General features: G+C 41.9%; 1 protein-coding gene across 1 annotated transcript in view; it reads left to right on the top strand.

Moving 5' to 3' along the window:
• Positions 1–1,744: 1,744 nt before the first annotated feature.
• Positions 1,745–22,839, top strand: part of LOC311223401 (consortin-like) — a gene marked incomplete at its 3' end in the record, with an annotated part of 109,457 nt that continues 88,362 nt past the window's right edge. The window contains 3 exon segments of the mRNA XM_084308189.1: positions 1,745–1,832; positions 10,047–10,123; positions 15,840–16,175. Of these exon segments, the coding sequence (XP_084164315.1) occupies positions 10,111–10,123; positions 15,840–16,175 (349 nt within the window). The 5' untranslated portion in view covers positions 1,745–1,832; positions 10,047–10,110.

Below are 22,839 nucleotides of genomic sequence, written 5' to 3'. Positions count from 1 at the left end.
TAACATACTGAACTCCTTACAACACTTCTCAATACAAAACAACAAAACACTAACACTTACTAGGATGAAAACAGTGCAACACGACATGAACGGGGGGAAACTGGAGGTATGTCGCCACAAACATCTCAACAAACCACAGGCAATAAATACAGATCCTAATTAACGCTAATTAGTAATGGACGACAGCTGGGGGAAGAAAGGCATAAGAACTAATACAACAATCAACACAACAGGAACTAGGACTAGGCTATACCACACACAGAATCAGAGATACAAACACAGAGAACAACCTAAACAGATAACAATTGTAATATCAACACTAAATGCAATGACAGCATACTGTTAAGGATATTTATCATCACAGCGTGCATCAATTGTTTGTGACCACTAGAGGGTGGTAGGAGACCATTGTTCACCTCCTGTCTGTGGTCTTGATTCTCCCAGGCCTGACCTGACCTGGGCGTGTGACACTTTTGAGTGGCAAAAGCGAGAGGACGTGCCCTATTGGTGCCCCTCCAATGGTTAAACTTGACCATGTGCCCCCACAGTTGAAAATATTGCGCTAAAATGCCCTTTTGAGTGTCGAAAATGAGAGGACATGCCCATTGGTGCCCTTCCAATGGTCTAAACTTGACCATGTGCCCCCACAGTTGAAAAACATCACGCAAAAGTGCCTTTTTGAGTGAAAAAACTAGAGGATGTGCCCCTCCAATGGTCTAAACTTGACCATGTGCCCCCACAGTTGAAAACATCGTGCTAAACCTAAAGTGCCCTTTTGAGTAGCAAAAGCGAGAGGACGTGCCCATTGGTGCCCTTCCAATGGTTAAACTTGACTATGTGCCCCCACAGCTGAAAACATCACGCTAAAATGGCATTTTGAGTGGCGAAAATTAGAGGACGTGCCCATTGGTACCCTTCCAATGGTCTAAACTTGACCCAGACGGTTAAATAATGTCACACATAAGTGTTAGCTACAACTCTGAGCAGCCCTGTCACTACAATATTCCATCCATTTAAATGTTCAGTTTTAGACACATCCCCTCTTGAATGTTCAGATGCCAGATGCCTTAATGCAGTCTGAGCTCAGCTGTAACCCTGCATTCTACTGCTGTGTGTGAGGTGGGTAATACAGCAAGCTTTCTTTGAAGTTGCAAAGATTGAGTTTGTTTTACCAATTATGCATTACTAAATACTAATGAGCACTTTGTTTTACATGTTTTGTTTTGATCTGACGTGTGGGTGGGAGTTGAACTGTGTTTGCTTCTGTCCAATGTACAGGTTCTTCCCCCTCAAATGTATACTCTCTTTTTAGACTATTTTTGTATCACAAACAGTACTGTATTTAGTATTTGTAGATCTGGTATGTCATAAATGTATAGACAGCAGTACTGTCTATCTGTATGTCATGTATGTCACATATATGTCATGATGAATTGAAAATGGGGGACCCTGATGTAAACAAGACGAAAGTCTTTCTCAGGTCTGCATCCCCTTAACAGTTGTGTGTATTGAGCCGTACTGTATTGTACCCATTCTGCAATCTGTTAATACAATTGTTCAATCAATCAATCAATCAATCTGAACTGATGGGCAACCAATTTTTTTTACACTGACGTAGTAGCTAACTAACACCGCACGGTGGCGCCACTGCTGCTCCTGCCTGCATGCAGCACACAGCAGGGAGGACGCCCCTGACCACGCCCCCTGGTCACGCCCCCTGTCCGGCTGTAGGTAGAAGAACAAACACACACAGTCCGACTGCAAGCAAGGTGTCAACATCGCTGGCGGAGGAGAAACAGTTAGCCGTCCAACTGGTTTGACCCCATTCACCTGTAAGTGCCATCTAGTCGTTTTGTCTCGCAATCGTGACCGTTTCCATGCATGATCCTAAAGCAAGCGAGGTATATAGGCTTCTTTCAGATCAAAATAAGTAATGTAACGTTACGTGAGCCAGATGTGCAGACTAGTGTGTACAGTACAGGCTAGGCTAGCTGGATGGCTAGCTAACACCATTAGATGGCTAGCTAACGTTGGGCTGGCTATAGCAGCTATCCCATTGGGGTGATGATGATGTTTTAGGTAACGTTATTAATGTCAACAGCCAAGAGCTGTGGTGGTTCATATGTTTCCCATATTAATAACCTTGTCATAGAAATCAACGCACCAGAGTGCTGCTAACGCACTCTTTTGCTAACAGCTAACGTTGCCTAGCTGCTAAACTCAAATGACATGATGATTTGAAAATGGGGGACTCTGATGTAAACAATGTCATGTATATATACTCTTTTTAGACTATTTTTGTATCATAAACAGTACCGTATATTTGTAGATCTGGTATGTCATAAATGTATAGATGTAGCAGTACTGTCTATCTGTATGTCATGTATATGTTATGATGCATTGGAAATGGGGGACCCTGATGTAAACAATGTCATGTATATATACTCTCTTTTTAGTTGTATATACTCTCTTTTTAGACTATTTTTGTACTCATAAACAGTACTGTATATTTGTAGATCTGGTATGTCATGATGAATGAATGAATGAAAACTTTATTACCAGATTGCAGAATGGGTACAGTACAGTACAGCTCAATACACACAATTGTTAAGGGGATGCAGACCAGAGAAAGACTTTTGTCTTGTTTACATCAGGGTCCCCCATTTTCAATTCATATACACATTTATGACATACTCAACATACAATGACATACTCAACATACATAAATGTCTAGATGTAGCAGTACTGTCTATCTGTATGTCATATATGTTATGATGAATTGAAAATGGGGGACCCTGATGTAAACAAGACGAAAGTCTTTCTCTGGTCTGCATCCCCTTAACAATTGTGTGTATTGAGCTGTACTGTATTGTACCCATTCTGCAATCTAAAGTTTTCAATCAATCAATCAATGGAATATTAACAGTTATGTGTATGTGTGTGTTTTGGTGGGGAGGGGGGGGGGGTTCTCTAGTCTCTCTCTGGGACTTCCAATACATTGCCTCACGCAGACACATTTGTTTGACAAACACTGAATTATATTAGATTAGATTGATTAGATTATTGTCTTTATACAGCACTAGTAGTACAGTACAACGAAAATAATTGTGGCATCCAACCAGAGTGCAAATGTAACAGTAAAGTGCAACAGTAATATACAATGTGATTAGACACTCTCAAAAACACTCTCAAAGAACACCTACGGGAGACATGTCGTCAGCTTGTGACTGCAACTTGTTCCTGTTTGCGGACGACTCAGCCCTGCTGGTCTCTGACAAGAACAAGTTACAGGTTGAAAAAACCCTCAGCTCGGAACTAGGCAGAATCTGCATATGGCTCGCTGATAACAAACTATCATTACACATGGGCAAAACAGAGTCCATTCTCTTCGGTTCAAATAACAAACTCAGCAAGACCGACGGCTTCTCAGTTACAGTGGGTGACAATATTGTCACAAGGAAAGATGAAATTACCTACCTGGGTTCCATCCTAGAGGCTAATCTCTCCTGTGACAAAATGGCATCCAATGTAATAAAAAAAGTCAACCAACGAACTCGATTCTTGTACCGGATCTCCTCTCTGGTAAACAAGAATACCCTGAAGACTCTGGCAGGAGCACTCATTCAGGGGTACTACGACTATGCTTGCACCTCATGGTACCAAAGCACCTCAAAGGCGCTAAAAACAAAATTACAAACATCTCAAAACAAACTGGTCAGACTACTGCTTGACCTTACTCCTAGAACCCACCTCACCCCTGCCCACTTTGACAACCTAGGATGGCTTAGAGTAGATGACAGAGTACAGCAACTTGCAATGGGCCTGGTCTACAAGATACACTACACGACCAAGGTACCCATGTACATGGCAAAATACTTCCCAAAGGTCAGTGAATACCACGATCACAACACCAGAGGGAGCTCCACAAATCATGTTAAACCCAGATTCGGCTCAAATAAGGGACTAAACACGTTTCGCAATTATGCCACATCAATGTGGAACGCCCTACCCAAAGCTGTAAAGGAATGTGGATCACTACCCACTTTCAAAACCTCTCTCAAGAGACACCTACGGGAGACTGCAATTCAACACTGGCCCCTGTAAATATCCTAACCCAACCCCCTCCAATGTACAGTCATTTACCTAGTATGGTTTTGTCAATAGTCCAATGTACAATTTTGTTTGTTTGTACAGAGTCTCCCCCCCCTCAATGTACAGTTTTGCTTGTTTATACAGTGTGCCCCCCCAACCACCTCCAATGTAGGTTGCCCAGTGTGGTTGTCAGTATCCCAGTGTACCCAACCCCCCCCACCCAACCTCCTCCAATGTACAGTTTCTACGTCAAATGTATATACTCCCTTTTCTTGACTCCTTCTGTATCACAAACAGTACTGTATTTGCAAATCTGGTATGTCATAGATGTATAGATGTAGCAGTACTGACTATCTGTATGTCATGTATGTCATATATGTCCTGATGAATTGAAAATGGGGGACCCTGATGTAAACAAGACGAAAGTCTTTCTCTGGTCTGCATCCCCTTAACAATTGTGTGTATTGAGCTGTACTGTATTGTACCCATTCTGCAATCTGTTAATAAAGTTTTCAATCAATCAATCAAGACTGCAATTCGAAACTGGCCCCTACAAATGTCCTAACCCAGTTGTACAGTAAATTACCAAGTATGGCTTTGTCAGTATTCCAATGTACAGTGTCTTTCAATCAATCAATCAGACTTTGTATAAATGTGTACTACTGTGTGTAGTGCTAATTGTAATTGATTAGTTTGTCTCCTGGAGGGGAGCAGGGCAAACAGTCCATGATTTGGACGAGATGCTGCGTGCCTTCCTCAGACACCGTTTGTGATGGATAGACTCAATTGCAGGGAGTGGTGTACCGGTTTGATTGATTGATTGATTGATTGAAAATTGTATTAACAGATTGCAGAATGGGTACAATATAGTATACGGCTCAATACACACAATTGTTAAGGGGGTCATGCAGACCAGAGAAAGACTTTCGTCTTGTTTACATCAGGGTCCCCCATTTTCAATTCATCATAACATATTATGACATACATGACATACAGATAGACAGTACTGCTACATCTATACATTTATGACATACCAGATTTACAAATACAGTACTGTTTTTGATACAAGAATAGTCTAAAAAAAGAGAGTATATACATTTGATTAAGAAACTGTAAATTGGAGGAGGTTGGTAGGTACAGATAGACAGTACTGCTACATCTATACATTTATGACATACCAGATTTACAAATACAGTACTGTTTTTGATGGAGGAGGTTGGTAGGTAGGAGGTTGGTAGGAGGGGTGGAGGGGGGGGGTTGGGTAGGTGGGGGGGGAAACTGTACATTGGAGGTGGTGGTGGTGGTGGGGGGTTGGGTAGGCGGGTGGGCGGGGGGTAACTAACTGTACATTGGATTATTGACTAAACCTTACTTGGTCCCAAGAAGAGGGTCTCGTGTATTATTGGGTTTAATAGGACATTTACTGTACATTGGAGGGGGTTGCGTTAGGACATTTACAGGGGCCAGTTTCGAATTGCAGTCTCTCGTAGGTGCTCTTTGAAAGTGGTTTTGAAGGTGGGTCGTGATTCACATTCCTTTACAGCTTTGGGTAGGGTGTTCCACATTGATGTGGCATAATTGCGAAACATGTTTAGTCCCTTGTTTGAGCCGAATCTGGGTTTAACATGATTTGTGGAGCTCCCTCTGGTGTTGTGATCGTGGTATTCACTGACCGTTGGGAAGTATTTTGACATGTACATGGGTACCTTAGTCGTGTAGTGAATCTTGTAGACCAACGGTGATGCGTTGTAGTGCTTTCCGGTTAGAGGCAGTCCAGTTGGTGAGTATGCTTTCTATGGTGCACCTGTCGAAGTTCACCAGAATCTGAGGAGACAGGTGGGCTTTCCTCAGTCTCCTCAGGAAGAAGAGGCACAGTGGTGAGCCAGCCTTCTTGACCAGTGATGAGGTGTTGAGGTTCCATGAGAGGTCCTCTGATATGTGGACTGACTGGACTCCCAGGAATTTGAAGCTGGACTGTCGTGACCTGCCATAATAGTATTTGTGGGTATCATCAGCAAGCAACCAACAATAAGTTAGTATCAGAGCAATGTTGTCTAGGATTGTAGATAGATCTTAGTTTGTATTATTATTGGTGATACTTGAGATTAGCTAGCGTTAGCTTTTCACAGTCCCAGGTGAATTAAAAGCCTAAGGAGGGCTGGGGGAGGGGAAAGTGCGAACCACGAGGAGAGAGCGAGCTAGGAGGGAGATGGGCCGCACAACCAAGAGAGATGAACGGAACCTTATTAATCTAGTTTCTTTTCTTAAACCTTTTAAAGACTTTCAATTCGTTTTTCATTCTGTGTGAGACCTTTGTTTATGTAAATAAACTATCCTTTTTGATACACAATGGACGATTCCACATACGCTTGTCCAAATGCACTGGGGAATAGGGATGGGTGTTTTTCAGCCATTCCACCGAACGATTGCCTCCACGAACCACAACAAATGCAACGCAGAGGATCGAGAGAGATAACACCAGACTGAGGCAATGAAGGATGATGATGATGATCAACGACAGGCTGAAACAACCCTAATTTAACATCACCAAAATTGGAGATCACAAGGTTTTCACTAGGACAGCATCGATATGTTCTTCCTGTGTCCAAGGATAGTTCAGTCAGAGCTGCTCCACAGACAATGATTGGGGCTCTGACTTTATGAGGCCATACAATGTTTCTCTGAGCACTTACACCCAAATGAGGTTTTAACTCTAGTTCAGACCTTCTAGCAATACTAAAATATAAAACGAATTTCAGTGTAAGATGTTCTGGGGCATGATTCCCCTTTTAAGAAACACAAAAAAATAAAAACATTGTGGAAAGCTGCAGACAGACAGACACTCCTGATGGTCTCCCTGGGGGGGACACAGTCTCAACAACACCTGTGTGTAATCTGACGTCCAGGATTTCATAAGCCTTATGCAGCAGGCTGTTTGTATCGCTGTGCGGTCGGGTATGTCTCCCACTGGGACGGGCCCTTGCGCTCATCATAGAGCTAACGTTGCTACTAGGGATGGGTACCGAATTCGGTACTTTTGAGGTACCGAACCGAAACACGTCGGTACTACCGAGTATCGAATCAAGTGAGAAACCGAAAAAAAAATAAAAAAAAAATAAAAAAAAATATTTTTTATTATTTTTTTTTTTTACTTTTTTTTTTTTTTTACTTTTTTCTTTTCATGTCAACGTTCACACGCACAATATATGCTTACCTAGGATTTGACTTGATTCAACAACAAAGCAGTCGGAGCAATGACAAGCCGAAAACTGTCGAAATTGTAGTTATTTGAAGTTTGGATTTTTTTTTTACGACTGAGGTAGGTAAATTACATTTCTACAGTTTTCGGCTCGTCATTGCTCCGACTGCTTTGTTGTTGAATCAAGTCAAATCCTAGGTAAGCATATATTGTGCGTGTGAACGTTGACATGAAAAAAAAAAAGTAAAAAAAAAGTAAAAAAAAAAAAATGAATAAAAATTTTTTTTTTATTTTTTTTATTTTTTTTTAAAGTACCGAAAAAAGGTACCGTTGGGTACCGGTATCGATTCACAGGTACCGGTACCGGTACCGGTATCGGTTCAAATGTGAAAGGTACCCATCCCTAGTTGCTACGGTTGGGCATCGTTTGGATTTGAACGATTCCGATTCTCCATTTCGATTTTTGGTTCTAAACGATTCTCGATTCCGATTCTTTGAGGTGCAGGTCAAAACAGGTCACAGCTTAGTTCTCAGGAGATTTATTTATACTTTTTTTTTTTAATCTTAAATTGTTTTCATACTATTCACATTGTCAGTTGACTTGATACAGTTTAATTTGGTTGCTGTACTGCAACGAGGGTATTAATTAAGAATCGAAATGCTAATATGTTACTTCCGGTTCCAGAACCGGAAGTTATGAACCGGTTCCTATTAGAACCGGTTCTCGGTGCCCAACCCTAAACATTAGGCTATATGGGAGTCACTGGAGGCAAGCTAGTTTCAACATCCCATAAGGTTTCTAGGGATGGGAATTGATAAGATTTTATCGATACGATTCCATTATTGATTCTGCTTATCGGTCCGATTCTTTATCGATTCCTGATACATTTATAATTTAAATAACTAAATTGGAAATGCAACAGAACTAAGCTTGTTAGAATAACAACATGCAACTTGACATTTCTGATTGTCATTTATCATTTATTGTTGAGCCCCCATGTCAGAAAAATACAAAAACTGTACAAAATAATGAATTAAATTAAATTAACTATACACTTAAATAAAATAATGTATTTGAGAACTAATTTAATCTATTGAACTGTAGTTGCATTCAACAGGTCGTTATTGCAAAAGAGAATTTGTTAGCAATAACCTACCTATATATGTATAAATAAAGGCCAGCTCAGTGTTCTCTCTCTGTCTCTCTCTGCAATGAGCATGGCTATTTAACTAGCTAGCGGCTAACGTTACTTTACCATGTAAATTAATGACTAGGATGCAAAGCACTTTCAGTTTACACTGCACACAATATCAAGCCCTTTAGATTTTCCTAGTCAAGGAATCAAATAGTCTGCTATGGCTGCATGCGTGGCGCTAACGTTATTGTTTTTAAATGCGCAATTGTCGGAAAAACATGGCATCGATAAGAGGAATCGATAGTTGCGGAGGCATGCGATTCCAGGAACCGGCAATTAGGAACCGGTTCCCAATCGATTCCGATTCTCGATTCCCATCCCTAAGTACGGAACACGCATAGCTGTCACAACAGCTAGAAGATTGATCCACAGACACCATTGGAAATGAGTTCTGCAGAAATTACGTGCTTTCTGTTGCCATACTGCAAGCCATCCCGATATAGGCTACGTCATCATTGTTTACAAACAGTTCTCTAGTCTCTCCCTGGGACTTACAATACATTGCCTAATTGTCTTTGCGGGAGGACCCTACTAGGACCTATTTTTGGGTGTCGACCCATAGTTTAGGAAACCAGGACATGGACAGCCAGACTCTCATCCAGGTTAATGAAGGTCTATATCTCAGAGGACCAGTGTCCTCTTTCTTTCAGCACCAGGCTAATTGTACCCTAAGTACTCTGTGTAGCGCTGCTCCTATTTAGTTGATTTGTCACCTATGCCATTGCACAGTCTTTAATATTGCTAGCAACTTGATGTGTGATTTTCCTTTTGTGATTTTTGTGATTTTCTTTCCCCTGGTTGTCACGAGCAGAGCTTTATATAGGTAATCCTCCGTTGTAGTGGCATGTGGTGCTGTGCGCGTATGCACATTGGATCCTTTCATTCTTACATTTGTACTCTCCTATTATATTTGCATTGTCATTTCTATGACCCCTGAATTTCCCCAAGGGAATTAATAAAGTAACATCTTATCTTAACAAATATGTTACTCAGGACAGCCCTCATCTGTGTGCTAACTAGAGCTGTTGCTTCTCTTACTGCAGCACTTACCTTACTTACTCTCTCTCTCGCTCTCTCTCTCTCTCTTCTCTCTCCTCTCTTCTCTCTCTCTCTCTCTCTCTCTCTCTCTCTCTCTCTTCTCTCTTCTCTCTTCTCTCTCTCTCTCTCTCTCTCTCTCTCTCTCTTCTCTCTTCTCTCTTCTCTCTTCTCTCTTCTCTCTTCTCTCTCTCTCTCTCTCTCGCTCTCTCTCTCTCTCTCTCTCTCTCTCTCTCTCTCTCTCTCTCTCTCTCTCTATCTCTCTCTCTCTCTCTCTCTCTCTCATAAATCCTCTGGCAGTAAAAGGAAGGTTATGGTGAACATTGGTGATGATGGGTGAATTACTAGGTGGAAGTGAATCTAAACTGTAATGACAAGGTGTGTTTGTGCTATTTCAGGTGTGGCACTTGGAAAGGGTTTTTAGTTTTTACATCTGCTGAGGATTCAGGAATGACACTTAACTTGTTCTCTCTCTCTCGCTCTCTCTCTCTTTCTTTCTCTCTCTACACACCGCCCTCCCTAAGTTCCCAGGTGTGGGCGGAGTTGACCTTCATGCTGAGAGGGAGCAGGAGGTGAGGGTGGGGCCTTATGGATCATGGTGGTGAGTGTCGGATCAAAAGTTTTATACACAAACAAAATGGAAACAGCAGGACAACCTAGCTCTGTAATGGTGGACATTCATCAAGCTGCTTTGATGTCATGATGTGGGAAGTCCACAATGCAACACACGCACACATACTGTAGTGCTCTAGTGTACAGCTTCTGCTGTGATGTGGATGCCGTCTAGCCACTACTACCCTTCTGTCTTTGTTAGAACATACCACTGCCCTAGCGTGTTGCATTGATTGACCATTGTTATTGTTAACTTGTCCGGCTGTATAATTTCTAGGGCTGACCCCTATTAGTCGACTAATCGGTCGAAAGGAGCCGTAGTCGACTAACCAACCTCTTAGTCGAATAGTAAAAAAATAAAATTATAATATTTTTTTTTTTTTTTTTTATCATTCTTTCGTTAGGAGTGGGGGGGGGGGGGGGGGGGGGGGGGGGGGGGGGGGGGGTTGGGTAGGAGGGGTGGGTGGGGGACACTGTACAACTGTACAAACAACACTGTACATTGGATTATTGACAAGACCATACTTGGTAATTTACTGTACATTGGAGGGGGTTGTGTTCGGACATTTACAGGGGCCAGTTTCGGGTTGCAGTCTCCCTTAGGTGTTTTTTGAGAGTGTTTTTGAAAGTGGGTAGTGATTCACATTCCTTTACAGCTTTGGGTAGGGCGTTCCACATTGATGTGGCATAATTGCGAAACGTGTTTAGTCCCTTGTTTGAGCCGAATCTGGGTTTAACATGATTTGTGGAGCTCCCTCTGGTGTTGTGATCGTGGTATTCACTGACCTTTGGGAAGTATTTTGACATGTACATGGGTACCTTGGTCGTGTAGTGTATCTTGTAGACCAGGCCCATTGCAAGTTGCTGTACTCTGTCGTCTACCCTAAGCCATCCTAGGTTGTCAAAGTGGGCAGGGGTGAGGTGGGTTCTAGGAGTAAGGTCAAGCAGTAGTCTGACCAGTTTGTTTTGAGATGTTTGTAATTTTGTTTTTAGCGCCTTTGAGGTGCTTTGGTACCATGAGGTGCAAGCATAGTCGTAGTACCCTTGAATGAGTGCTCCTGCTAGAGTCTTCAGGGTATTCTTGTTTACCAGTGAGGAGATCCGGTACAAGAATCGAGTTCGTTGGTTGACTTTTTTTATTACATTGGATGCCATTTTGTCACAGGAAAGATTTGCCTCTAGGATGGAACCCAGGTAGGTAATATCTTCTTTCCTTGTGACAATATTGTCACCCACTGTAACTGAGAAGCCGTCGGTCTTGCTGAGTTTGTTATTTGAACCGAAGAGAATGGACTCTGTTTTGCCCATGTGTAATGATAGTTTGTTATCAGCGAGCCATATGCAGATTTTGCCTAGTTCTGAGCTGAGGGTTTTTTCAACCTGTAACTTGTTCTTGTCAGAGACCAGCAGGGCTGAGTCGTCCGCAAACAGGAACAAGTTGCAGTCACAAGCTGACGACATGTCATTTGCATAAATTAGGAACAGTAGCGGACCTAGTATGCTTCCTTGTGGAACACCACAGTTTACTGTGAGGGGGGGGGATAGGGTACCGTTTACCTCCACCATCTGCTCTCTCCCCTCCAGGTAGGATTGCATCCAGCTCACTGATAGACTATCAAAACCAATTGCTTTTAGCTTGTCAATCAGAATGGTGTGATTGACAGTGTCGAAGGCCTTTTGTAGGTCCAGCATGACCATGCCGCAGTATTTGCCCGCGTCCACCTCTTGTTTGATGTGGTCGTTTAAATAGAGAAGGCATGTGTCAGTGGAGTGGGATGTTCTGAAGCCAGATTGGAATTCGTAGATTAGATTTTTTTCCGCAAGGTATTTTTCGACCTGTTCGTATACAATTTTTTCCATGACTTTCGAGATGGAGGTAAGGATAGAAACAGGGCGGTAGTTGCCTGGGTCTAATTTACTGCCTTTTTTGTGCAGAGGGGTCACTCTCGCAATTTTGAAGTCCTTGGGGACGTGTCCCTGTTTTATGGAGAGGTTTATTATGTGTGTGATGACTGGGGTGATGGCGGCTGCTGAGTCTCTGAGGAATTTGGAGGGGATGTTGTCATGGCCAGTGGCCTTGTTTGGAGGGCGCTCAGTTTTTTGAGTACCTCATCTGTTGTTACCATTTCCAGTTTGAAGTCGTCTTTGTGGACCCCTAGGTTCTTGTAGTATGCTACTATGTGTTCTACCCCATAATGCCCTGAGTGGGAGGGTAGTTTGTTTACCAGTGTTGTGGCTATGTTTGTGAAGAAACTATTTAAGTAATTGGCTACATCCAGCTTTTCTGTGATGAGCGTGTTGTCCGTCTTTATGTTTATGTTTGAGAATCTGGTTTTGAGTTTTTTACTGCAGCCTAGTTGATTATTGAGTAATTTCCAAAGTTCACGCGGTTTGTTTTTGTTTTCCTCGGTTTTGTCATTGATGAATTTTTTCTTTGCTGTTTTGATCATGGAGTTTACATCATTTCTTAGTCTGTTTCTTTCTAGTTTGAGTTCAGTCACGTGGGCTTGGAGTTCACTGCTCGTGCTTATGTTAAGCTTTGACTGACTTTTACGAAACTCAGAGCATTTTTTGTCTCTGGTTTTCATAGCGGTCAGTATTTCAGCGTGCATCCACGGCTCAGCGCGATTTTTTACCCTAGTGGTTCTTAGGGGGGCCATGTTGTTTAGTATAGTTGAAAATTTGGTTTTGAAGCCAAGCCATGTTTCTTCAACCAGTGTACCATTGAGTTCATCTGACCAGTCCAGGCTCTTCAGTTCAAGGTTAAAGGCCTCGCTAGAGTACGTTTTGAGGTCTCTAGATGTGACTGTTTTGTGACAGCCAGCCTTTTGTTTTAGCTTTTTGCGGGTACAGAATATCATATAATGATCACTTAACCCGCATGCTATAACCCCTTTATTGGCGATCTTGGACTTGTCAGAGGTCAGGATGAGGTCAATGGTAGTCTGAGTTGACTCACACACACGTGTGGGTTGTGTGATTAGCTGGCTGAGGCCGTGCAGATCACAAAACCTATTGTAGGATTTGAAGACGGGTGCATCTTTTTGTTGCATATCCGTGTTCCAATCCCCAATAAGAATCATTTCTGTATCCTCGACTCCAGCTAAGCACGCATCCAACACGTCATAAAAGCCATTTTGGTCTGGCGGTCTGTAAATTGTGCCGACTAGAACAGATTTAGCCCTTTCAAATAGAATTTCTACAAAAACAGTTTCAATAGCCTCATGATCTAGGTCTGTACGGTTAATAAATTTGGTGTCTTGATGGATGTACATACAGACACCTCCTCCATGCCTGTTCCTGTCATTGCGGACTAAAGAATAGTTCTCTAATTCAATTTCCGGGTCTGTTACTGATACGTCCAGTTTAGTTTCTGAGAAACATAGTATGTTTCCTAGTAGTATGACTCCTCCAGACAGTAAGCACCCCCCACAGCCCAAATGGAATGATACAAAAAAATATATATATTTAAATATATTATATATATATTTTTTTTTTGTCGACCAATAGTCGACTAACGACAAATTTTGGCCAATCATAGTCGACCATCCAAATCCTTAGTCGGGGACAGCCCTAATAATTTCCCTTGCTGAAAGAACTACAGTTGAGTCGTAGGGGAGGGGCTGAGTACTTTCAGTCTCAGGTGTCAGACGTGCCGGCATCCCTTTCGAGACGATGGATCCAGTAGGCTACTTTGTTGGCAGTGTGAAAATATGCAGAGAAAAGCTTAATATCTTTAGAAACGTGTATATCTCATAGTATAAAGACAGTGCGCATCAGACGGAAAAGTGACCATACCTCCGCGTAGGAGGAAGCTCTGATTGACTCGGGCTTGGTCATTATGATCATGTCTCTAAACTAGTGAGTGAATTAACCAAAGGGGAGCAAAGCCTTGTCATTGTGTGTGTGTGTGTGTGTGTGTGTGTGTGTGTGTGTGTGTGTGTGTGTGTGTGTGTGTGTGTGTGTGTGTGTGTGTGTGTGTGTGTGTGTGTGTGTGTGTGTGTGTGTGTGTGTGTGTGTGTGTGTGTGTGTGTGTGTGTGTGTGTGTGTGTGTGTGTGTGTGTGTGTGTGTGTGTGTGTGTGTGTGTGTGTGTGTGTGCAGTGGCGCTGCTAGGGTCTATTGATGTCCTAGGCAGTCATTCTTAGGAGGGGCCCCCAACCAGTGTTCATCTCCATTATGTTACAAATAATCTGACGCGAACAAAAAATATACTAAATAAACTTATTTTTTATTACAAATGTGCAACTTTCAAAGAGTACAGTCCATTATGATGGGAAAGTATTTAGCTTTGTTTTTGTTTAGTTTGACTATCATCACTTATTTTGTCTCCAATCAGTGCTATGATTTCATAGGTGGTTGGGTTAAGTGTTGCATAGAGCCATTGATCATCCTGATGGCCTGGGGTCACAAGTCATTAGACTAAGGCCATGGTTAGACTAGTGTTTTTGTTTTCGTTTTGAATACTTTTTGAATACGTTTGCTGTCCCTGTTAGATAGAAATGCCGTTTTGGCAGGAAAACGCGTTGCCCTACCAAAACGCTGAAATTGTGTTTCCGTTTTGGAAAAGCGCCAAAACTCGCCGACAACGTGTCGTGTAATCGGCGCAGAGCTGTTGTTGCTCAACGCCCATGCGCAGTAGATACCGACATCTGCGTGCCCTCACAACAGAGCTGTCCCAAATAGCTGCAGCTACCATGTGTTGTCAAGTTATTGTTATAAGGACCCCAGTCCAAGCTACAACAGTCTGCATTCCCTTAATTTGTATTGAGCCGTATTGTATTGTACCCATTCTGCGATATGTTAAATAAAGTTTACATCCATTCATTCTGCTAGCATTAACGATTGCATGAGCAGCTGGCTAACGTTAGCTACCTACCGTAGCTACCAGACCCTGTTAGCTCAGAGCTCATCTTTCAACATAACAAGCATTAAACAAAATGGCCCAGTCATCTATTCACCTTTGTTTAATACACAAGGCGTTGTCTCTAATGTTATCTAGCTACTGATAGCTCCCGATATCATCAGTTTGGTGCTGGCTGGCTAACGTGTGCTAACGTTAGCTGCTAGCCACAATGCTATACTGTTATAATGGCATATTCCTATCACGTTAGCATGTAAGCTAACAAAATCAGCGCAGATGAGACTAAACTCCGCTCTTGGTGGTCAATTGTGTTGATATTAGTTTTGTTTCATCAACAAATGAGAGGCAGAACACACAGTGAATGTATCCGTTTTGTTTATTGCACTTTTATTACACTTTGCTGAAAAATAAGTGCTGCATTGGCTAAATAGCCGGAGGCATTTAAAGATGGCGGCGTGTTGACATTTCTGCAGGAAGTGTATTGGCACATTCAAGTTTTGATTGGTTGAAAATTGCCTTCATGTTCGCCACCTACTGCCACCTACTGCTTTGGCAGTGTACTACATCACTGTGCTCTTGCCTACCGCTACGTTGCGACCTGGAAAATCATCTTCAAAACGAAACGAAAACATCAGTCAGTTTAACCGCAGCCTAACAAAGGCAGGGCTGCTCTCAGCCTAGAAAGTGTCAAGTCAGCGGGGGGGGGGGGGGGGATCCCCCCCAAAAACAATCACAAAATAGCCCAGACCTCAGAGGGTGGAAGTACATCTTCCATCTGATTGTTTATTCATCTTTATTCAGGGGGGGGGGGAAGCCTTTATTAATCTGTGATTGCACTTCCAGGTCAGTGTGAGAGGGAGGGACCGGAGATGTCACAGGGTCAAGGGGACGGGCTTAACCACGACCCACCTGACACCGAACTGCTCGCGGACGACAATGAGAGCCTCAACCAGACGCGCACACTCTCTCCAACGCACACAAACACTCCAACAGACACACCCTCTCAACCCTCCCCTCTGGGACGAGACTCCTTCAACAACAACGAGGAGGAGAGGAGGGAGGGCGAGGAGGATGAAGGGGAAGAGAACGATGAGGTGATGAAGTCTGAGTCGGATGAGAGCAGCTTGATTCGTGGCCAGTCCCCTGACACGCCCATGACCGACTCCTCCTCTGAGACAGGTATATACACATACTGTACACACATACTGTACACACATACTGTACATACATACTAAACTTTCATACTTCATACTGTACACACATACTGAACACACATACTGTACATACATACTGTACACACATACTGTTCATACATACTGAACATACATACTGAAGATACATACTGAACCTACATACTATACATTCATACTGTACACACATACTGAACACACATACTGTACATGCATACTGTACACACATACTGTTCACACATACTGAACATACATACTGAAGATACATACTGAACCTACATACTATACATTCATACTGTACACACATACTGTACACACATACTGAACACACATACTGTACATACATACTAAACGTTCATACTTCATACTGTACACACATACTGAACACACATACTGTACATACATACTAAACTTTCATACTTCATACTGTACACACATACTGAACATACATACTGTACATACTAGTGTTGTCAAAAATATCGATACATATCGATACTGAATATTTAAAACGGTTTCGATACTCATTTCCCGAAATATCAATACTTTCTGCAGTATCGATACCAGCTGGCTTGCTCGCAGTGTTCTACTGCAAGTTGTTGACAGACAGACACACTGCTGCTGCAGAGCACGCTGGCCCCGCCTCCTCCTCAGAGACCTGTCTTCAGTTTGTAAACAAAGATTTTAGCTCAGAATATGGCCAGTGCAGAGCCTCCGCAACTTGTGCTTGTGGATAAAGAAAACAGCAGAAGTGCTGTTTGGAAGTACTTCGGGTTTGAAGTAAACGACGAAGGAAAAGCTAAATCGTTGTTACAGAGCAGTGCCAACAATACAGCTATTAGCCAACGTTAGCTTATGCTAACTAGCTGGCCACCTTTTTAATTACTTCATGGAAACGGAGTAACGTTAAGTCGACTTCATACTAACTACACTAGTACACGTATGAACTCGACATAACGTTACCCCGTTTCGGGAAAAGCTAAAGATGCCCATTTGCAAGCGTTGTTACAGAGCAGTGCCAACGATACAGCTATTAGCTAACGTTAGCTTATGCTAGCTAGCTGGCCACCTTTATAATTACTTCATGGAAACGGAGTAACGTTAAGTCGAGTTCATACTAACTACACTAGTACACGTATGAACTCGACATAATGTTACCCCGTTTCGGGAAAAGCTAAAGATGCCCATTTGCAAGCGTTGTTACAGAGCAGTGCCAACGATACAGCTATTAGCAAACGTTAGCTTATGCTAGCTAGCTGGCCACCTTTATAATTACTTCATGGAAACGGAGTAACGTTAAGTCGAGTTCATACTAACTACACTAGTACACGTATGAACTCGACATAACGTTACCCCGTTTCCATGAAGTGTTTAAATAGCAGCAATCTTGTTGAAAATGTAACGTTAATAAATGCTACGAGTCCGAGCATAGCTCCGGAAAAATCTCTCTCTCTCTCTCTCTCTCTCTCTCTCTCTCTCTCTCTCTCTCTCTCTCTCTCTCTCTCTCTCTCTCTCTCGCCATCATGAAAATTGTTGTAGTTGTTGTTTTAACAGAGCTATAATGTTGGATCAATGGACGCGATCGATATTTGGAATGGCGATCAGGAATTGGATTAATCTTTTTGCATGACATCAGATGTGAGGTAAGGCCTTTATGTTACGAATCTTGGGGTAATCAGATGTTCCTATCACCGCCATCGGAGCATGTGTGTGTGTGTGAGGTTCGCGCCGACCAAAGTACGGACAAACGATTTTTCAGACCCCGCTTCTCTTCGTACATGAGGACACATATACTATCGATAATCTAGCATTTATTTGAAAACTATTCATAAATCAGCCGAAAAATGACAACGTGTTTTGTGTATTCCACTAAAGGGCTATTATCGTGTCTTTTTCTGGAATTACTAGAAATCTCCAAAACTATACTCATATTCAAAACGGAAATGTACCGATGAAAAAACAATCCGTTTTGTACATGTTGACTGGAAGCAACTCATTGACGATCACTGTGTTATTTAGATCTTTTGCTATTATATTTGATATGTTTTATGCACTCGCAAATAAGTCCTATTCTCCATTGGATATAGGGAGGTGGAGTCTGACGTCACTGGTTGTTCCACCCGTATAGGGATTTATCATTGGGAAAATGGATTATCGGCTATTGTAACAATTCTGCTGCATGGAAATTGAAAAGCTTTCCATTTTTGCACAAAATGAGTTCCCTTCTATCACTAAAATAATTGTTTAAGCATTTTTGGTTGAAATAAAATTTGGCGATTTTTTTTTATGATTAATTGCGAATATTTTCATGTTGAGCTATAGATTGAATAAGCACAGAAAGGTACACCATGCCAATGTTCATGCTTTATTTGTTTTAAACCAGACGATTTAGAAATGGGCAATGGGGAAATACATTGCGTTGGAACAGAGGGTGGAACACGAAAAACGGCAATGACGTAACCACTACACCTCCCTATAGCGTTGGCACGGAAGGGCCATCAGCAGAGGGCGCTGTTGGCCCGGAATGAGTTAATGATTATAACTCATCAGTTTCGTCAACATAAATAATCCAATAAAAGGGCACGGTTGGTATGAAAGTGATGGTGACGTCTTGATTAGATGGAGTGCCGAGTGCCAAGCGGATGCAGATAGGCTACATCATTTATTATAAATGTTTTATTAAAATGTTTATGACGCGTCATATACTATAATAGTATAATACTATAATATTAGTGTAGCCTAATCTTTATCTGCAACTGTGAAGAAAACCCCCATTGGTTTAAAACAGAATGAATAGACGCATAAAAAAAAGATATAAAGAAAAATATATATATTATTATTCCTTTTAACACTTTGGCTGCCATGGGTTAAATTCATTATCAACCGTAGGTTGCCGGCTCTATTTGTCTATAGAGAAAGTCCCCTTCTTTGCAGGGCTATAACTTTTTAAATTCTATTGCTACATTGCCATTATTAGGGCCCATTCAAAGTCCTATATGTATTGTTCATTGTGTAGCAACGTTAAACTTTTTCATTCACATATTCATAGTAAAGTATGGTCTAATGTGTTTTCATCTCTTTCTGCAGCTTTCTCCAGAACGTGATCTATAGCCCCAAATACATTATATTGATGATGCAATACAGTTTTATGGCAATCAGCGCGATATAAAAAATTCCAACTAGACGTACTTCTAGAAGTTACTACACGTCATCTGATGTTGACCGGATGGGCTAGGGGGCGTTTATAATTCCGTGGGCAGCGTTATACCAATCATCTAATGTGGGTCAAATGTTGATAATAGCAGTTAGTATCGAAGACGGTAACTTTACACGCTAAAACTCACCCCAGTCTCCGCGCGCCGTTGGGCGATCATCGTAGAGTAGAAATTTTATCATTATGGGATGTAGATTTACCCGGTCCATCTCCAGCTTGTATAATGGTATATACGTCCAAATCATGTTGTTTATCGAGTTATTGGCAATCGATCGCTGTGTATTGTGACGAGCTAGAATGCCGGGACCTATAGCGAGTGCCCGGAAGTAATACGGCCGTCCAGCACAACCTCTATGGCACTTCCTGTTAAGCGATTGCGCCGATCGGCCACCAGATGGCGCTCCTGAACCGCCAGAGAGCTCAGTGGGTCCTCCTGGTGGATCTCAGGCCAGCGGAGGGGAAATATGAATCCGGCCCCAGATTTTTGAAATATTGATATCAAAGACGCTGTAAAGCGTCTTCGGCAACTTGAGCATGGCCGGGAATGACGTGTTTAAGCGTTTCCCGGCACCCAAAGTGTTAAAAATGTAAAATTCTAATGTTTATCTCGAATTCGAACGCCAACGCAACGAGCGAAGGTCCGAACATTTGGGCTCAGCCCTAGTGCGTGCGTGCGTGCGTGCGTGCGAGTGAGCGCGCGTGTGTGTGTGTGTGCGTTTACTAACCCTTTCACTGCCACGCGACAGAAGGTTAGCCCTTCCTTTACTATCACACAACCGACGGCGATGGAGCATCGCCGTTGGTTGTGTGATAGTAAAGGGCTAACCTTCTGTATTGTCACAGTGAACGGGTTAACCGGCTGTCATGTGGCAGTGAAAGGGTTAACCCTGCTAAGCAGTCGGCAGCTCAGATTGGGATCAGACTGAATTTGATGATGTCATCATGACTGAGACTGATGATGTCACACAGATCACATGACAGAGAGAGAGAGAGAGAGAGAGAGAGAGAGAGAGAGAGAGAGAGAGTGAAGGAGACTGGAAAATAGAGAAAAACAGAGGAGTAATAATGAGATGGAAGGAGGCGGGATAGAGAAAGAGAGAGGCAAGTAATGAGGGATAAAGAAGTAGAGAAAGAAGAGGAGAGAGGGACAGTCCTGAGGCGGAGGTTTTGAGGTAACGCACACACACACACACACACACACACACACACACACACAGACACACGCACACACAATGTGGTTGAGTGATGCAGAAAGACAAATGGATTTTTGATCACAGGGTATTTGCACTTGCAGAATATTTAGAAAAAGCTTGGGATAAACGTACGAGAAGAACATGTGATGTATTTATTTTACATTTATTTTACATTTATTATTTATTTTTGAATGAATGAATGAATGAATTTATTCACACACACACACACACACACACACACACACACACACACACACACACACACACACACACACACACACACACACACGATATATCACATGTACATATCTTCATGTGAAACATCATCGTCCAGATTGTGTGCGTGTGCCAGGTCTCCCAAGAAGCTATTTAAAGTTTAGTTTTGGAGGGAGCCTGATCACAAATTTAAACAAACAAAAACATACAACATGGATAGGCTTACACACCTACCTACTAACATACATACAACATGGATACATAAATACAGACAATTAATATACCTAAGTAATAGGGGTGTAAAGGTACACATATCCGTACCGAACCAAACAAGTTTCAGTGTGTACCATACCGTACCGAACGGCTGTGTGTAGTGTACCGAACGAATACAACGGTATGTTAACCACTGACGACCGCCCACCGGGGGCTGTTTTTTTCACAATCTAATATAATAATAATTATTTTTTTGATTATTAATTTCAATATAGAATATTCGTCGACAGCCCTACAAGTACAATTAGTTACTGCACACTACTACATCACGCCTGAGTGGAACATGGAAAGCCAAACTTTCCCCCACTGTACCGAAAACCGTACCGAACCTTGACTTCAAAACCGAGGTGCGTACCGTACCGTGGTTTTTGTGTACCGTTACACCCCTACTAAGTAATGATTCTATTTAGAGATATGATTTAAGCAGTTCCTCTTTCAGTGATTTTTTTAATGTTTTGAAGGATTTTTCACACATGATTTTGGCCTCTGATGGTGTGCATGGTGTAGCTTACAAACCTTGGGAAGTGAATGTTATATATTCAATGATTGTTTTTGGTGTTTTATAATGAAGCGTATGGGATGGGTCGTCGGACATGACATGGAAATAAAATTTCACACACACACACACACACACACACACACACACACACACACACACACACACACACACACACACACACACACACAGATGTTGCTAAGAAGTTGTGGTATATTGTTGCTGTGTTCATATATCATCATATCTCTGACCATATGTAGTATTCTGAAAATGTCTTAGCATAGCACTCAGGCATGATAGCAATCACAATCCGACCGTACATAGCTGACATACTGTGCACGTCGTGTACCAGGTGAACTGGCTATGCTGTGAAGCCGTCAGACAGTGACCTATAATTGGCAAGGTTACATTTTTGTTTTTGTTTTGGTCTGACGTGTGGCTTGGAGTTGAGTGGGAGAGACACTTTTATATGACTAGTTATGTCAGCTATGGCAATGTGTCAGCGTGTGATGGTGTATATTAGGGATGTCCCGATCCGATCACGTGATTTTCAGAAGATCGGGATCGGAAAAAAATATATATATATATATATGGATTTTTATTTATTTATTTAAACTTTATTTTTTAATTCAACAAACATGACCATGTTCACGTCTTAAACTCATACTGAGGCCTTAGTTTTGGTTTTAAATTGCACATCATCATTCATTTATTTATTGTCACACAGAGCAGAAGAATTTATCCAAAACAAACGCATTTCCTTTGATTTAATTATACATCAAATGATTTATGTCAAGGATGAGGGACATCCACTAGTTGCAGAACTTGCAGTCACCTGATTTTTACAGACGATGGCGCCATTGCTCTCATGAAGCAGCAGGTTGGAGGCAGAGTTTTTAGATTACTCCGGTTTAGGGCTGACCTTCGAAGCTTTTTTTGGCAATCGAAGCTTCAGGGCCGAGCTTCGATTTTTATTCGAAGCTTCGAGAAAAAATAAAATAAAATAAATAAATTAATAAATTATAATATTTTAATTTTAATTTTTTTATCTTATGTTGTGGGACTTGTACAGCACTTTGGTAAACTTTGTTGTTTTTAAATGTGCTCTATAAATAAAGTGGATTGGATTAATTAATTAAGTAGCCCCTTTCGTGACTGATGCAGCCAACAAGGTTTCACTCGGCTGCGCTGCCTGGGTGCAGTGGGGCTGCTCTCACAGCCAAAGACATGACATTACATAATTATGTTGCAACCTTCGTCTATC

The sequence above is a fragment of the Notolepis coatsorum genome (genome assembly GCF_963971535.1).
Source record: "Notolepis coatsorum genome assembly, chromosome: 2".
Taxonomy (NCBI): Eukaryota; Metazoa; Chordata; class Actinopteri; order Aulopiformes; family Paralepididae; genus Notolepis; species Notolepis coatsorum.
This window is presented reverse-complemented; position numbering and strand designations above follow the sequence as displayed.